This window comes from Panthera onca, chromosome D1, assembly GCF_046562875.1.
Source record: "Panthera onca isolate mPanOnc1 chromosome D1, mPanOnc1 haplotype 2, whole genome shotgun sequence".
Taxonomy (NCBI): Eukaryota; Metazoa; Chordata; class Mammalia; order Carnivora; family Felidae; genus Panthera; species Panthera onca.
The window spans coordinates 105,110,032-105,128,210 of record NC_138348.1 but is presented as its reverse complement, the minus strand read 5'-3'; the positions used below and the strand labels follow the sequence as shown (position 1 = coordinate 105,128,210).

General features: G+C 46.3%; 2 protein-coding genes across 12 annotated transcripts in view; one reads left to right on the top strand and one right to left on the bottom strand.

Annotated features, from left to right (window-relative positions):
• DIXDC1 (DIX domain containing 1) overlaps positions 1–18,179 on the top strand; it is a 73,624-nt gene that overhangs the window by 26,223 nt on the left and 29,222 nt on the right. For 9 of the 11 annotated variants that reach the window (XR_013550020.2, XM_060604684.3, XM_060604689.3 and 6 more), the window contains 4 exons: positions 6,736–6,865; positions 10,155–10,280; positions 13,076–13,307; positions 14,586–14,693. Coding sequence is in view for 10 of the 11 variants with exons in the window: in XM_060604684.3 (XP_060460667.1) it covers positions 6,736–6,865; positions 10,155–10,280; positions 13,076–13,307; positions 14,586–14,693 (596 nt within the window). In the remaining variant the exon portion in view is untranslated. Of the gene's footprint in view, positions 1–6,735; positions 6,866–10,154; positions 10,281–13,075; positions 13,308–14,585; positions 14,694–16,951; positions 17,401–18,179 lie in introns of those variants that run through there. The other 2 variants (XM_081790378.1, XM_060604692.3) reach the window with 2 other exon arrangements.
• LOC132660863 (uncharacterized) lies at positions 6,859–17,291 on the bottom strand. The gene is made up of 5 exons (XM_078433914.2): positions 17,249–17,291; positions 16,282–17,148; positions 11,064–11,416; positions 7,620–7,884; positions 6,859–6,950 (listed from the first exon to the last, which is right to left on the bottom strand). Exons 1-2 carry the CDS (start codon positions 17,289–17,291, stop codon positions 16,391–16,393), a joined length of 801 nt encoding a protein of 266 aa, XP_078290040.2. The 3' UTR covers positions 6,859–6,950; positions 7,620–7,884; positions 11,064–11,416; positions 16,282–16,390.

The following is an 18,179-nucleotide window of genomic DNA, read 5'->3' as shown; positions in this document are numbered from 1 at the left end:
TACTTCTGGGTCTATATCCAAAAGAAGTGGGATCTTGAAGAGGTATTTGCACACTCATTTTCATAGCAGCATTATTCACAGTAGCCAAGAGGTAGAAGCAACCCACATGTCCATCGACAGATGAATGAATAGGCAAAATGTGGTATAAACATACAATTGAATATTATTCACCCTTAAAAAAGAAGGAAAATCTGACACAAGGGACAACATGTATGAACCTTGGGGACATTACACTGAGTGAAGTAAGCCAATCACAAAAAGACAAGTACTGTATGATTCCATTTGTCTGAGTTGTCTAAAATAGTCAAATTTATAGAAACAGAAAGTAGAACAGTGGTTGCCAGGCACTGGGAGGAAGGGAAATGGGATTTATTGTTTAATGAGCGTAGGGTTTCATTTTGCAATATGAAGATATCTGTAGATTCATTGCACAACAGTGTGAATATACTTAACACTACTGAGCTGTACACTTAAAAATACTAAGATGACAAATTTTTTGTGATGTATTTTTTTACCACAATTTTTAAAAAAGTGACTGGAGCATATGAAAAGGATACAGGAGCCAAAATTTGTCCCAATTTGAGCAGCACAAGTAAATAATGATAGTAATGGATTAATATAACGAAAGTGAAATAAATACCCACGATCCCATACTGATATAAATAAGTAAATGGGGGAAAAGAAATAGCTTTTCCTCATATTAGGAATTCCAACTAGTAAGTGTAGAAGGAATGATGGAATTAGAAAATCATCATTTGGGAGATGTCATAGTAATCAATCAGGAAAAGAATACTCAATGATTTTTAAGAAAGGAAAAATGGATGTTAAGTAAAGCGATGATAGGGAAAAGGATATTTTCATGGTCTCAAATCTTCCCACAAAATACTTATCAATTACAAGGGAAAAATGGCGACTTTACAGTAGAGAAACTTGGCAGACACCTACCTTAACTGTGTAATCACAATTAATTTCAACAATAATGCGATGTATCAGCATCATGTGTCTTTTGATATGATGCACAGAGAAGGGTATTGTATGTTCCAAACCCATAACCTGAATTTGATCACTAAGAAATTTTAGACAAACCCAAATTGAGGGACAGTGTACAAAATAACTGGGAAGTATTCTTCAAAATTGTCAAGATCATGAAAGACGGAGAAAGACTTAGCCAGATTGAAAGAGACCAAAGGGACAGGACAACTAAATGTAGTGTGAGATCTTTTGGACCAAAGAAGGACAGTAGGTCAACTGGGGAAATCTGAATAAGGTCTGGAGATTATGTAATAGTACTGTGTCAGTGTTAATGTCCTGTTCTGTTGCTGTGGTGGACCAAGTGAACATTTGGGGAAGCAGTTAGGTAAATGGGTATAGGGGAGCTCTTTGTGCCAATTTTGCCACTTTTATGTAAGTCTGAAATTATTTCAAACTGGACAGCTAATGAAATAAAAAATAATAGGGGTTTTGAATAACCCCCTAGTGTAGGTCAATAATGTGTTCTGGTGGCCAAGGAAGAAAGGAAAGAGAAGAACGAAGAAGGAAAGAGAAGAAAAATATCTTGAATGAGGAATCTTCATGTCTCCTTTAAACTCGGAGTATTGTGTTAGGTTCTAGATGTCTCAGTTTCAGATAGATTTAGACAGAAGATCAGTAATACTTGAAACCATTTTGGGTAAGGAGTGTGAGCTTGGCTTGCAACTCTGGATGTGCATAGAAGAATTTAAGGAATATTGGTATAACTGGGCCCCACCCTCAGAAATTCTAACTACTCTCTAGTGGGCCCCCAACATTAGTATTTTTTCTAAGTTTTTATTTAAATTCTAATTAGTTAAGATATAGTGTAATGTTGATGTCAGGAGTAGAATTTAGTGATTCATCATTTATATATAACACTCAGGGCTCAACACAGGTGCCCTCTTTAATACCCATCAGCCACCCAGCCCATCCTCTGCCCATCTCCCCTCCAGCAACCCTCAGTTTGTTCTCTATATTTAAGAGTCTCAGGGTGCCTGAGTAGCTCAGTCAGCTGAGCGTCTGACTCTTAATTTTGGCTTAGGTCATGATCCAGGGTTGTGGGATTGAGCCCTGAGTAGGGCTCTGTGCTGAGTGTGGAGACTGCTTAAGATTCTCTCTCTCCCTTTGCCCTTCTTTCCTGCTCGTGTGCACTCCCCCCCACCTCTCAAATTAAAAAATAAAAGAGCCTCTTATGGTTTGCTTCCCTGTCTTCCCCACCGCCATGTTCATCTGTTTTGTTTCTTAAATTCCACATATAGGGGAAATCATATGATATTTGTTTTTATCTGACTTATTTTGCTTAGCCTAATACACTCTAGGTCCATCCACGTCATAGCAAATGGCAAGATTTCATTCTTTTTGATGGCCACATAATATTCCATTGTATATGTATACCACATCTTTTTAAAAAAATTTTTTTAATGCCTATTTTATTTTTGAGAGAGAGAGAGACAGAGACAGAGACAGAGACAGAGTGCGAGCAGGGGAGGTGCAGAGGGAGAGGGAGACAGAATCCAAAGCAGGCTCCAGGCTCTGAGCTGTCAGCACAGAGCCCGATGCGGGCTTGAACTCACAGATGGCAAGATCATGACCTGAGCCGAAGTCAGATGCTCAACTGACTGAGCCACCCAGGCACACTTTATATACCACATCTTCTTCATCCATTCATCTATCAGTGGGCATTTGGGCTCTTTCCATAATTTGGCTATTGTAGATAATGCTGCTGTATACATCGGGGTGCATGTGCTCCTTTGAATCAGTATTTTTGTATCCTTTGGGTAAATACCTAGTAGGACAATTGCTGGGCAGATATTAGTATTTTTAAAAAGCTTCTCCAGTGACTCTGATGGGTAATCAGCATGTACAGAACCCCTTGGTTAAGGGAATTGTAATGTTTAGCTAGGAGAAAACTCAGGTTAGCTCTACAAGAATCATATGGGGGAACTTGGGAAAATAAAGCTTTCTGAGTTCTACCCTATGGAGAGAATTTGATGGGGGTAATGTCTACATGTCTTTGTTTTTTTAAAAGCTTTCTTTGTGATCTTGAAGCACAGCAAGGGGTGGGAACAGTAGGCTGGATCAGTGCTTCTCAAACTTTAATGTGCATATGAATCACTGGGAGATCTGTTTAAAGTGTGGGTTCTGATTGAGTAGGGGTGGGGTGGAGTCTGAGAGTCTGCATTTCTGCCAGGCTCCCAGGTAATGCTGATGCTGCTGGCCTGGGGGCCACCCTTGGAATAGTAGATAGCTACTTAGTGTAGATTATTACACAAGAGACCCAAACATTGGATGTGGGGGAGAAAGTGGTGTAGACTAAGGGGACTTCCATTCTGAGAGTTTGAGAAAGGTTCACTGAAACTTCAGAGATGCATTTATTTAGGTGATAGTGTGGTTGAGTGGAAAGAGCATTGGCTTGGGAATTAGAGTTTCATATTCATGCTTTACTGTCTGGTGACCTGGAACAAATGAGTTTACCTATTTTGAGTCTCAGTTTCCAATTAGCAAAATAGATACAGTAAAATCTTCCTGGCAGATTAGCATTAGGGAAAATGTGTTTAAAGGACCTAGCAGAGGGGCACCCGGCCGGCCCAGTTGGTGGAGCATGCGACTCTTGATCTTGGGGTCATGGGTTTGAGTCCCATATTGGGCACAGAGTTTACTTAAAAATGAATGAATGAATGAGTGATCTAGCATAACCCTTGACACAGAGTAGGTGTTCAGAACAGTGGTGACTATTATTATCATTTATGCTGTAGAATCCTCTTGTTGGAAACCAGAGGTGAGATTAATGTGCATGAAAAGTACTGTTAGAACCTCTCATCAGTTTTGCATCAGACACAACTTCTATTCAGTAGCCAAAAGAAGGCTGTGGTTACTCAAGTAGAAATGATCTTGGTCTAACATAAACCATTTGTTCTTGTCTGCCCCTGCATTATTAGCTTTTGCAATCATTTTAAGTCTCGGCCTGATGAAATGTGACAAGTGATTCACTGACTCAAACAAATATTTGTTGTGCACCTGCTACCCTAAAGTCCCGTACTTCTGAGTTGTTGTGACTCCCTGCATAGAGCATACTTCAGACCTGAGCTCCTTTGAGCTCACTGTTCCCTTTGCCTCATTTCCTCTTTCAGGAACCCCCCCCCCCCCCCGACAACCACAAAAGTGTGGGCTCAGTTTGGGCTTATGATCTCAGCACAGTGTGTGACACTGGACGTCCTCGGGGAGATCAGAGCTGGGCTGTGGGAGGGTCAGGGAAGGCTTCTTGGAAAAGGTGATGCTTGGGCTCAGCCTTAAGAGGAGACTGCAGGCTCAGGGAGGGAGAGTGGCTGGAAAGTGTGGTGCGTTTGGGGCACTGCACATGGTTTGGACCAACCGAAACGCAGCAGGCAAATGGGAGGGTAGTGAGTAAGCGGAGCAGAGGCAGCGGCCAGCCCATGACAGACTAAATGCAGCCAAGATGGTTGGATTTTATCTTGACAGGAGAGGCCAGTGAAGGATCTGAAGCAGGAATGTGTGGAGGGTGGGTTGAGGATGATAGTAGATACAGGGAGACTGGTTAGGAATTTTATTATTTTATATATGTGTGTGTATACATTAGATATATATATAGATATACATTAGATAGATATATATACATATATATGTATACATATATATATACATATACATATATATGTGTGTGTATACACACATGTGTATACACATATATGGGTTTTTTTTTTAAGTTTTATTTATTTATTTATTTATTTATTTATTTATTTTGAGGAAGACAGAGACAGCATGAGTAGGGAAGGGGCAGAGAGAAGGAGAGAGAGAATCCCAAGGAGGCTCTGCACTGTCAGCGCAGAGCCCCACATGGGGTTCAAACTCATGAAACCGCGAGATGGTGACCTGAGCTGAAACCGAGTCGGATGCTTAACCAACTGAGCCACCCAGGCACCCCTAGGTGTTTTATACCTAAGCCAGGGTCAGATCCCAACTGTTACCCTTAATGCCTTTTTTGGTCCTAACTCCTTTGCTCCAGAGCAGAGTGGTTTACTACAGAGGTACCCTTTGCCTCCCACGGTGCTTGGGCTGTGCGGCAGGAGCAGACCTTGGGCAAGGGTCTGGCCCACATTAGGCAGAAAGTGTGGCCACCCCTATTATACCAAGTGAGTGGGGTAGCACGATGCCCTTGGTCAATGCTTGGACCACAGTTAGGCGTTCCAGTACCAGATCTGCTGTGTCCTGGCTGGGGCCTTGGGGATGTTCCATCACTTCTCTGAACTTGATCCGTAGAATGGAGAGGATACTGACCCTTCAGTGTTTTTGTGAGGATTAATTAGATGGTGATAACGATGAAAATAATAATGACTGTTAAGCAGGCATCAGTTGCGTGGCAGGTCCTGTCCCAGGCACCTTCATTAATACGATAAAACACATATCAAATTCCAGAACTAGTGTTTAGTTCACGTAGACACTCGATTCCTTCCCCTACTGCCTGCTGATATGGCACTTCCTAAGTTTGTCAGCAGCTGATAGATTATTGCCTTAGTACTGTCTTTATAAAGGACTTCATTTATTGCCACAAATCGACCCAGAGAAAATAACGAAGATTTAATTCAAGCTCAGGAAGCAATCAGTGGGTAATTTCCAGCATTTTATTGAAGAAGTACTTGTGGCGTAGAAATCAACTATTCTTCAACCAGCTTGTAATATAATACCGTTAGCCCTTGAACCTAATGTTTAGGGTCAGGGTCTTGGGCTTCTACAGAGACCAGACAGAGCTGCTGATTGTTCTGGGATATTGTTCATGTGCTCTTTTGATATTTAAGTGTCCATCTTCAGAACAAATGCAAAATTAGAATAAACACCTGGATGCAAGCTTTGGTAGGGGACAAAATGGACTATGTAGGGGGATCCGAGGGCTGGGATGAGTTGTGTGTCCCTATCTGGGCCTGACAGGCTTCTGATGATACTGGGTTTAGCTTTGTCTGACAATAAATGAAAGCACTCCCCCCCGCCCGCCCCCCGCGCCACAACCTCTGCCCAAGTCTTCAGGGTACTGCTCACCAAAGCTTTTCTTTTTCCTTCTTTGTGCAGATTTTAGGCAACTAGATCCTCTTTGACAACATAAAGCACGGATTAACACAAACTCTGTAGCAATCCCAGGATTATGGGCTCAGGAGAATAAATCTCGGGTTGACAGTGAGATGATTTCCATTAAGTCTCATTGTGAAGAACATAGTGATGGGAGAGGTTGTTCTGAGCTGGCTTGCTGTTGTTTATTTCTGATTCCCCAAGACCAGCCTTATGAGTATCAGTGTCCATTGTGCATGTGAGAATGAGTGATTGTTCTTGAGAAGCACAATGGGTTACTGGCAGCAGTGATCACACCCAAAAACTGGCTGTGCTTCTCCACTGGCCCCCATCCATGGTCAAGGGAGCAAAACTCAAGGAAAGCAGGAGTCCTACTCACTGAAACACTCATCTGTTTCTCCGTGTCTACACTGCCACCAAGTCAGCGGTTAGCTTTCCCTGAAGACTAGCAACTAGCATAAAATTAGAGATTTTTAGATCAGGCTCCATGTCTCACCATCTTTCTTCTTTATTTCCTTGAAACCTCCTCCTCCCTCTGGATGTGGATTTCCCACCGTAGTCCAGTCTCAAATGTTGCCTCAGAGGGTGCAGGGCAAAGGAGAAGAATCATATTCCTTTCCCTTATTTCCACCTTTGATTTTCCAGCAACAGCTCCAGGCGTATGTGGCCTGGGTGAATGCACAGCTCAAGAAGAGGCCAGCAGTGAAGCCCGTGCAGGACCTGCGACAGGATCTTCGGGATGGGGTGATCCTGGCATATCTCATCGAGATCGTTGGTCAGTGGGCCCTGGACCGATGCCAGCACAAACCAGAACATGCCTTCTTTATCCTCCATGTGCCCTTTTGAGCAGTTTGCTTCTTCTTTATAACACATGGAAATGGAAGTAGAGAAGGTTTAACATTCTTGCCCATCATTAACTCATTTATTTATTAGTCAATAAACAGTGTGCTAGGCACTCTGTTAGGCTTTGGGAATGTGATTGTAAGCACAGTCTATGCTCTCAGGAGTCTCCCAATCTAGTTGGAAAGACTGGAAAGTGAACTCATTCCATTAATGTACTTAGGACTCTGATAGAGTAAGGACAGATAGGAGCACCTGGGTGGATGGAGGCGCCGACCCAGTTCTAGGGGCTCAGCGGTGGCTTACCAGAAGCACCGATGTCTAAACTGAGGCTGGAAAAGGAAGTAGGAGTCAGGAAAGAAGAAGGAGGGTTCCCAGCAAAAGGACCCCTTCTGTGAAACTACCATCATGCCTCACAGAAGGGTTTCCATGAAGAGCCCTGGAACTGTTGCCAGTCGCCCTTATTGGATGGTACCATCCCCTTCTTTCTACAGCATTTGTCCACAGCTCTGTTATTACTATGTGTTCCCACGCACTGAGCGCTGACTGTTTACCTCTCTCTCCCGTATAGACCGAGCTCTTATTTAAGAGCAGGTACAGTGTAACTTTTCTTTCTGTTCCCACACCTCCTACCAAGTGCCTGGCACGGAATAGGTACTCAGACATTACTGTTATATTCATCAGCTGGCCTTGCTTAGAATCCTTGAGAGAGTCACTTGCTTCATCCTTACAAGTGGTGCAGAAGGAGCCAGGTTTGCTACAGGCAGCCTCTCCGTGACTGCCTCACCAGGCCAGCTCACGGATTCATCAGGGCATTCGTTTCCAATGAAAATAACGGTGGTAATAGTAATAGCTGCCATCTGTCGGACACTTTTTAATCTCATTTCATTTCATTTCCTTTGATCGTCCAGCCTTGAGAAGCACCTACCATCATCCCTGTTTTCAGGAAGCAAGCTTAAAAGAGAAGACTTATAAACATAAATAAATGAATTCCCTGAGCACTTAGAATAGATGAAGCATTGCGCTAAGCGTGCTACTTTGGATGGTTTATGCTACAGGTGTGATGCAGGTACTGCCATTTTATGCCATCTCTCACGAGGTTGAGAAGGGCTGGGCAATTGTACAAGGCCACATAACTGTACGTGGCAAAAGCTAGACCTGCTTTAATTCCAAAGCTCATTTTTAACATTATTTTTCACTTGCTGGAATAGATTATACTTGAAAATATAATCAGACAGAAAATGCAGAAGCTACAAAAGGGTGTAAAAGCCTTTTTTCCACCTGCACCAACTACGTGTTCTTTCTGGAAGCAAGTAGTGTTAGCAGTTTCTTACATTTCTTTTCAGAGATATTCTATGCATATACAAGCAATATGAATATGTATTCTTTGGTTTCCCGAAACCCAGATTCTTAAGTGCTGCATTTTATTGTGATTTTGCTCTATGGAAAAACTCGCTGAATTCACTGCCTTGTTCCCTGTTCTTTCTTTAACAAACCCTCACTGGGCTTTTGATCCCACCTCTTCACTTACACTGCTCTCGTCAAGGTCACAACGTTTGCCTTATCCAGCCCAGTGGCTCGGCCTCAGTCCCCATTTTGTTCGACTTAGCAGAACTTGACACGGTCGGTCACTCCCTCCCTCCTTCAAACACTCTCCTTTCTTGGCGTCCAGGACTCTCCTTCCTTACTGGCTCCTCCAGCTTGCTCTGCTGGCTTTTTTCCTCCTTCCTGACCTCTAAATGTTGAGACTCTCCGCATTCAGTCCTTATCCCTTGTGTTTTCTCTGTCCTCAAGTGATCTCCTCCCACATCTGCATCTTAAGCTCTAAACTTTTCCTTGAGTTCGAGACATGAATATCAGCTTCCTGCTCAGCATCCCAGCCTGGCTGTCTAAAATGCGACTCTACCTCCACATGCCCTAAGCAGAGCTTTTGATACTCTTCTCTCCACCAACCCCTCTATCCTCCAGATTTCTTCGCTGAAATCACACACGGCGTCTGTTAAAGTAGAACTCTTGGAAGTTGTCCTTGATTATTCTCTTTTCTGCCTGTTTTGTACCCAGTCCTTCACATGTGCTGTCTGCTTCATATTAAAATTTTACCTGATACCTGGCTTTTCACCTGTCAGCCTTTCCCACTCAAGCCCAAACCATTATCCCTTGCCTTGACAAGTTTCATTTTCTAACTAATCTCCCTGTTTCTGCTTCACATAAATTAAGCCCATATAGAGCCAACTTTTTTTTTTTAAGTTTATTTATTTTTTGAGAGAGAGAACATGTGCATGCATGCATGGGGAGGGAGCAGAAAGAGAGGGAGAGAGAGAATCCCAAGTGGGCTCCGCACTGCACTGTCAGCACAGAGCCTAACGCAAGGTTCCATCTGTTCATGACCTGAGTCGAAACCAAGAGTCAGACGCTTAACCAACTGAGCCATCCAGGCGCCTGTAGGGTCAACTTTTGAAAGCACAGATCACGTAACTTCCTGGCCTCAAACTCTCCATTGGCTGCCCATTACTCTTAGAATAAAATTCACGTTCTTTACTTTGGTCCACAGAGCCTTAAATGATCTGGCTTTGTTTACCTGTCCAACTTCTCCTAGGACTTGACTCCTCTCTCTCTCCACTCCAGCCATGCTGGGCTTAGAGCTGCTCTTCAGAGAAGCTGAGCCCATTCCCACCCTGGGGTTTGGACTTGTGATTCCTCAGTCCAGAATGCTTCCTCCTTGAATCTTAACATCTCTTACTGTTCAAGTCTCTGCTCAAATATAGTAGCACGATCCCACACTTTTTTGTTTTTCCTCGTAGCACGTATCACTACCTGAAATTCTATTAAACACAAACTGGTTAACTTGATCATCTGTTTCCCTAGAGATATAAACTCTGTGATGGAAGGGGCTGTGTCCATCTCGTTTATTGTTGTTTCACTGTTGCCCAGAACGGTACCTGGCACACAGCAAGATGCTCAATGAATATTTGTTGAGTGAATAAGGGGACACACAGTAACTTCACAGGCCCCTGGATACAGCTTTGAAAATTTGAAGACCCACCGAAAGGACTTTGCTCTCCTATTCCTCCATCCAAATTACAAACACCAAGGCCTAACACACTTGCACATTTGTATATAATCTTAGCATTTACATCAAATATTCCTTTTCTCAGTGTCTGGCTATTATGAAACTTTGGTATGGTTCCTCCCTATAACTTCACATATTTTCTCTCTTTGAACAGCAGGAGAAAAGCTGAATGGGGTACAGTTGAGTCCCAGTAACCAACAGGAGATGAAGAACAATGTGGAGAAAGTGCTACAGTTCGTGGCCTCCAAAAAGATTCGTATGCACCAGACTTCGGCTAAAGGTCAGTGCCTCATCACGTCTGGGTCAGCTTTACCCAGTGATTATGAGCCTCAGAAGGACCATCCGTCGTGTAGCCGAGTGTTCTGAGTAGACTGGAATAGGATTAAGTCTGTGGCCTCATATCATTTTTCCATAAAGAGAGTTACCCTCTTGGGATGGGGCGATTCTCAAAATCTGAGTGCTTTTGAAAACCTGGGTGGAGATAGACATTCTCTATTCATTTTAATTGAATAAAGGTTTGCTTGAGTGTGTGTACAAAAATTAATCGAGTAGAAATGACAAGACCGGAGTATTAACTTTAGAATGTCTCATTTAAGGGGCACCTGGGTGGCTCAGTCGGTTGAGTGTCCGACTTCAGCTCGGGTCGCGATCTCATGGTTTGTGGGTTCGAGCCCCATGTTGGGCTCTGTACTGACAACTCGAGCCTGGAGCCTGCTTCAGGTTCTGTGTCTGCCTCTCTCTGCCCCTCCCCTGCTTGTGCTTTGTCTCTCTCTCTCTCTCTCTCTCTCTCTCTCCCTCTCTCTCAAAAATAAGTAATAAAAACATTTAAAAAAATAAACTCTAGAATATCTCATTTAAGTTATCAAATTGAAGATAGATGATGTTTTCCAAGTTACTTGGGTTTCATGCCCAAGAATTATTTCAAATCATATTAGCTTTATTTTTTTCCATCCAGTTTTCCAGAAGAAAAATATTTATGGCTTTTTTTTTTTTTTTTTTTTTTTTTTGATAACACAGAATATTTTGGGCAAGAGGAAAGGGGCTCTGGGACCTCTGCACATACCTTCTCTTGTAGCCACACGACCAGAAGAGGACACTGCTCAATTCACTTTGAGCCCAGGTCGCAAGGAAGCAATTGTTTAGGGTGTCTTGAGAGAGCACAGGCTCCCTGGCCCTCCCGCTGTTTCTCTAGAACTGATTGTAGATCTGGTTCTGTTTCAGCTTCAGTTTCTGGGTCTGATGGCCCAGGGCTCTGATGAGAAAGGGGGCCAGAGGGAGCCTTCCTTCTGTGTTGGATTATTGGCGTTCTAGGTGTTGGGGTCATTCAGGTGGGGCCGATTCTTACCATTGAGAGCACCCTGTAGAAGGTATCAATCAATCTTTTTCCAAGCCTTGCATATTTACAATGCTGTGAAACTAAAAACATGAGAGTTTTACCCATTCCCTTACGTGAACTTTCACCAGACCTATCACATTGGTTTTTTTTGTGTGCATTCTTCTTTTTTTCTAGGGCAAAATTTAGGGTGTCGTAATGTCCGTGCTCTGGTCCCCATGAGGGGTGGGCTTAGGGATCTGGCCCATTAAAGTTAGCTATTTTGAGGGAACACTGCCGTTGAGGACATCATTGTCTTTTACCTGGAGAAGGGCAGCAGTTTCCTAATTAGTCTCACTGCCTCCCATCCATCCGCTCTCCACACTGTAGCCAGGATGATCTTTCTGCGAAGACATATGCCCCTACCACTGCTCTGTGTGTGCAGGTCCTTATGGGAGAACCCAAAGTCCTTCCTGGGGCTTGCCCTGCCCTTTCTGACCTCTAATTTCTCCCCTTGTGGCCTCACCCCCTCACCCTCTCCCCTTGCACTTTGGGCCCTAGCTGTGCTGTACTTTTTCCACTTCATCTGCCACAGTTGCATGCATAGAAATATAATGCAAGTCACATACGGAAGTTTCTGAGAGCCATATTTTTTTAAAAAAGGAAATAGAAGATAATTTTAATAATATATTTTAACCCCAAATATCCAAAGTATTATCAGTGCAACATGTATTCAGTATAAAAGCTATTAATGAGATATTTTGCATTCTTCTTTTTTTTTACTAAGCTAATGAGATGTGTTTCAATCTGACTTTTTTTGTGCTAAGTACCACCCTTATAGCACATTCAATTCAGACTATATCTTTAAAATTTTTTTTAATGTTTATTTTTGAGAGAGAGAGAGAGAGAGAGAGAGAGAGAGAGAGAGAGTGTGTGAGCGGGTGAGGGGCAGAGAGAGAGGGATACATAGAATCCAAAGCAAGCTCCAGACTCTGAGGTGTCAGCACAGAGCCCGATGCAGGGCTCAAACCCACCACCCATGAGATCATGACCTGAGCCCAAGTCGGACGCTTAACCAACTAAGCCACCCAGGTGCCCCCAGACTATATCTTTTAAACGCTCAGTAGCCACATGTGGCTAGTGGCTCCCATATCAGATGGCACAGCTCTCGTAGGTCATGCTCTCTCTCACCTCTAGAGCTTCACGCCTGCTCCATCCTCTTGGAACACTCTTCTCCTCCTTCATCTGATGAACCAATCAAGTCTCACTTTAAAACTTATTTCCCCTATACTCTCTCCCTGAGCCCTCTAGACTAGACAAGATGCCTCTACTTTGAGCTCCCAGAGAATCCTGTACTTCTACCGTAACACATTACCATACTTTGTTGTAAATGCTTCTGTTTTATTTTTAATGTTTATTTCTTTGAGAGAGAGAGCACACACGAGTGAAAGCAGGGGAAGAGCAAAGAGAGCGGGAGACAGAGGATCTGAAGTGGGCTCTGTGCTGACAGCAGAGAGCCCAATTCGGGGCTCAAACCCACGAACTGTGGGATCATGACCTGAGCTGAAGTCGGATGCTCAACCAGCTGAGCTATCCAGGCACCCCTGTAAATGCTTTTAAACGTTCTGTCTTCCTGTTGAACATGGCTTTGTGAGAACAAAGACCTTGACTGCCTCGCTTACCTGTATCACTAGCAAATATGTGTTCAATGAGTGAACCCTCTGCCTCTGTCTTAGGACCTCTGGGTGTGTTCTGTCCCTCAGATATTGTGGAAGGAAACCTGAAGTCTATCATGAGGCTGGTCCTTGCCTTGGCAGCTCATTTCAAACCTGGCTCCAACAGGACAGTGAGCCAAGGACGGGACTGCAGAACCCCTCTGCAGAGTCACCAACCACACTGTGCCACTGCTGTGGCCCAGGGGGCAGCTGCTGCTCTGGCCGATGTGTGTCATGACATGTCACGGTCGGGACGGGATGTCTTTCGATACAGGCAGAGGTAAGGGTAGAAATCTGGGGGTGGGAACTTGTTCCTCTCTGAATTTCCTCCTTTAAATGATACTGTGCAGTAGACAGAAGGATCACCCAAACAGCCCCACGCTGCAGAAGAGAGCAAGGAGTGTAGGTCAGAGAGGACACTCCACGAGAGAAGAGCCCTTTCATTAATTTATGTTTTATTTTAGAGAGAGTGCATGCATGTGCACGCAGGGGAGAAGGGCAGAGGGAGAGAGAGAGAGATGTTTTTAAATGTTTTTTTATTTGTGAGAGAGAACGAGAGGGAGAGAGCGAGAATCCCAAGCAGGTTCCTCCACGCTGTCAAGACAGAGCCCGAAACAGGGCTCAAACTCACAAACCGCAAGATCATGACCTGAGCCAAAATCAAGAGTTGGACGCTTAACCAAATGGGCCACACAGACGCCCCGGGAGAGAGAGAATTTTGAGCAAACTCCACACTCAGCGCAGAGCCCAACATGGGACTTGATCCTATGACCCTGGGATCATGATCTGAGCCAAAATCAAGAGTCGAATGCTCAATCGAATGAGCCACCCAGGCACCCTGAGAAAAGCCCTTTAATATTTTTTAAAAATTTTTATATGTTTTTATTTATTTTTGAGAGTGAGTGAGAGAGAGAGAGAGAGAGAGACAGAGCACGAGCTGGGTAGAGGCAGAGAGAGAGGGGGACACAGAATCTGAAGCAGCTCCAGGTTCCGGGCTGTCAGCAGAGTCCAGCGTGGGGCTTGAACTCATGAACTGTGAGATCATACCCTCAGCTGAAGTTGGAGGTTGAAACTCCTGAGTGACCCAGGCACCCTGAGAAAAGCCCTTTTAAAAGAGATGTTTATTTTGCAGTTAGCAGAAAGTAAAGGAATCACATTTGTAATTTTTTGCTCTGATGCCCAGAATTTTAAATATATGCCTTTGGCACGGCGTGTTTTCTACACCGGGAGATATGTGGGAGCAGTGTTCAAGTCATCTGGGGGAGTCTCCCTAGAATGTATGCTAAAGCCAGCCTGTCCTGAAGGAAGTCATGGCAGGAAACATTTTGGGGGTTATATGTCTGCTGGGAGAGAGCAAGACCCTGAGGTGTTGCAGACCCTAGGGAAATCCATCTGTCTGTCTTCCCTGCTGGGTGTCGAGGGTCTTTAAGGCCGGGGCTTGGCCTTACTCCTCCTTCTTCCCCTGGCACTCTCAGAGTGGCCAGCTACCGGTTCTCATTGAGTCGACCCGAACTGAAAGACTGATGCCCTCTCCTTTGCTGGCGTCCTCCGGCTTTAGGAACAACAGCGTGGACGAGGAGATTGAGAACCCGTACTGGAGCGTGCGAGCCCTGGTGCAGCAGTATGAAGGGCAGCAGAGGTCCCCGTCTGAGTCCAGCTGTAACAGGTAAGTGTGGTGCCAACTTCCCACCACTGCCGTCCTGGTTAAAGGTGGAATTCTTAGGGATTCTCAGCCTCAGGTAGCAGCACAACAGGCTTTAAGGCTCCTAAACCTTTTCTCTTTCCCTCAGTTTGTTTGACTTCAAAGGGGGTAGTCTTCGGCACTGCTTTGCGGTTTTGTGCTGGCAGGCAGGCAGGGAGGGTGGGGTGTTGGTAAATTTCCCACACAAGGAAGTTTTTGTGCAGAGCCTCAGTGTCACTGCTTAGGTATGTCCACATGGGGGCCTGTGAGGGCCCAGCCCCTGGTTCTGATACTTGCGTATCAGCTGCCCCCGTTTATGACAGCCAGTTCCACAGAATGGCCTTTGCACCTGAGCTTAACTCTAAGCATGGCCTGAGAAGGCTGTCTAACACTTACAACAAGAGAAAAAACTGAGCAGAGTTGTCTGAGAGCATGAGAATGTCCCAAACTTTCATTTATAGGGCTAGGAATTGCAGCAGATTAGTGTGAATTTGAGTGGGCTAAGATGTTTGTGACTCTAGCAGAAAGGCCATCTGTATCTCTTAGAGCCAAGTGCAGAGACCAAAACAGGACACAGTGCTCTAATAAAAGCCTGATCGATGCCAAGTGCAGTGGCAGAAAAAGACTACTTTCTTAGCTCATGTAAATCATGCTCCATAAATACATCCCCAGAACGTGTTAGCTTATTTACTAACTTCATTTCATAGCTGAATCATACTTAATTTATGCTCTTAGGACCTTATCTTTCCTACCCCAACCCAGCTTAGCCTGTTCTCATTACACCTAAGTGTTCCTTGTCTTACATGTATCTTATGTGCATTTGTCTTCTTCCTATTTCTTTTCCACATAAAATTCTGTCTTAGATTGATAGACCATTTCTTAATTTATTGCAGTCACAAGGAATTCTTCCCAGCACTTCACTAAACTGATAATCTTGCTCAACTTTCATTTTCACCTTTAATAGATTGCCTTTTTATTTATAAAATTTACATAACATAAAATTAGCCATTAATCATTTGAAAGTGTACAATTCAGTGGCATTTAGTACCTTCATCATCTTGTGCAGCCATCACCTCTATCCAGTTCAAAGACATTTTCATCACCCCAAAAGGAAACCCTGTACCCATTAAGCAAGGCATGTGCTAGTAGGGAGAATCTGAGCCATTTCTTCCTTGGCTTGCTCCTTAGACTATCACTTGGTACAGAATCAAAGGACGTTTCATTGTATAATGAGATCTATAGCTTCCTGCATGGCTACAGGCCTTTCACTTTGTTGTGCCTGCCAGTGAGAGAGAGAGAGAGAGAGAGAGAGAGAGAGAGCAAGAGAGCACCAGGGGGGAGAGAGGGAGAGAGAGAAGTCTGCATTTCTTCCAGAGAACACCTGCTTCCTTCCTTTCTGGCAGAACTCAGACTGGGGCTGGGGCTGTGACACAGCTGGAACTAGGGACCCACTGGAAATCGGGCTGTAGTGGGTAGACAGTGACAGTTTTCTGGGAGGGAGTCAAATAGTTCGCATTTCCCTTTCACTCCTTCCTGGGTTTTAAATTTTTTTGTAAGCTGACCGCTCATTCACCTCTTTGGGAGGCTGGGTCAGCACCTTGCGTTTTCTTCCATGAGCTCCCGGACCCAGCAGGCTTTGGAACATTCTGCCCGCCCACCCCCTTCCTCAGGGTGAGGCCATCTCATGGCTTAGTGACCCCTGAAGGCCGGAGACCCCGCGATGTAACTCTGAACGGGGAGTGGCTCGGAAGATGGGGAAGGTGGCCCCCTGCTTCTCCAGATTCCCTGGCGGAGCCCTGACCGCCTGTTGCTCCGTAGACCTCGGGCGGGCCGGCCGGCCTCTTACTGTGTCCACGCAAAACGACCTCGGGCTGGGAAAAAAGAACACGCGAAACGCCTTTGGGAAGGTGGGAGATGGGCGTTCGGCGGGTTTCCGGGGGCGACCCCGACTCTACACCCCGCTGGGCGCCCCCTCCCACGAGGAGCCGGTGACACCGGCCCCAGACCTCCGTGACCGCGAAGGGAGGGGTCGCGAGGAAAAGGCGTTTCCAGCCCCGGGGCGCCCGGGGCCCCGCCCTTGCCCCGCGCCGGGCTCGCGCTCGCGCCCCCCCACCCCCCAGCCCGCCCCGCCCCTGCCCGGTCCGAGCCCCGCGCCGCCCGTCGCGCAGCCAGCCTGGAAGCGGGGGCGGAGCGGGGAGGGGCGGGAGGCGGTGCGGAGCCCGGGGCGCCAGCAAGCTCGCCGCTGGGACCCGACCGCGCAGCCGGAGCCGCGGGCGGCGCTGCCCCGCGCCGGCTATGGGGTGAGATGCCCGCGCCCGGGGGCACGCCCGGAGTCGCGCGGCCGCCGCGATGCCGCTGGCAGGGACCCGCAGCCTGCGAGGGGAGGTGGCTTCCGCCCAGGCCGGGCTGCTGCAGCGTTTGAGCGGCCGGGACAGCGCGCCTGAGACCCGGCAGCATCCCCGTCCCCGGGGCCGGGACGCCCGCCTCCCTGCGCTGCCGACTCTCTCCCGCGGTCGCGGCCGGCAGCTCTGGTAGCCGGCCTGCCGGTGGAGTGGTTCCTCGGGCCCCAGCGCGGGGAGACATGCCCGAATTCGGGAGCGCCGGGACTCCCAGCCTCGCGCTTCACCCGGGGAAGCAGGCTCGCTGAAGCCGGAGCCAGGAGGGGGACCATGGGAGGGACGCAAGTCAAATGGTGAGCAGAGGCCACTTTGGCTTTGGAGCTGGGGGGGAGCGGGCGGGCGCAGGGCCAGGACTGGAGGATGCTGTCGGCCTGAGACCGACCGGGATGGGTGGGGGCGCTGTACTGGGAAGGACGGGCTGCTGGTCTGGGATTGTCACTACAAAATACAGTGAGTGGGTGTAGGAAACTGGAGCCGGCATAGGGGCCAGAGGAGTGGCCCTTTACCTTATCCTGTCTTGGCCGTGGGAGGGCACTTGAGGAGTAAACAGGACTCTTTCCCTTTACCCGTTTTCAAAAAATTGATTTTACTCTAATTTGGACCTCGCTGGGGGGTTGTTTGTCTGATGTTAAGATTGGAGAGATGTTAGGCCTGTGGGAATTAAGAAATGTTATCAGTCACACCTGATTTGTAATCAGTTCCCTGATTTGCGGGGATTATGATGGCAGGTAGGGGATTGCTTGTTTACAAAATAGGGGTTTTGAGCTAATCGGGAAGAGCCTAGCATTACAATACTCTTCCTGTGACCTGAAGCAGAAGATTGGAAGCCTCATCTCGATGTGGCCCATCTCTAGCAGCAATCTTGCTGCTCCCACATGTGCCCCAGGATTTTGCTTCCCCGGTCCTTTATTTTTTTGACCTGACCACCTAGTTTCCTGGTCTCCCCTCTCTGTGGCCTCACACACTGGCAGCCTCAAATTCAAGAAAGAGAAATGTTGTTTTTCTTTTGGCCGCACTGCCACTCCCCCAGTGGGGCTGGGTATGCAGACATCCTCCTCCTCCTGCCCTTATA

Bases quoted from the DNA above. Each gene is read 5' to 3' on its own strand.
- LOC132660863 (XM_078433914.2), bottom strand. From the start codon at position 17,291: ATGTCTCCCCGCGCTGGGGCCCGAGGAACCACTCCACCGGCAG. The intron at 17,149-17,248 runs GCCGGCTACCAG...GCCGGGTCTCAG, and splicing joins AGGAACCACTCCACCGGCAG to GCGCGCTGTCCCGGCCGCTC.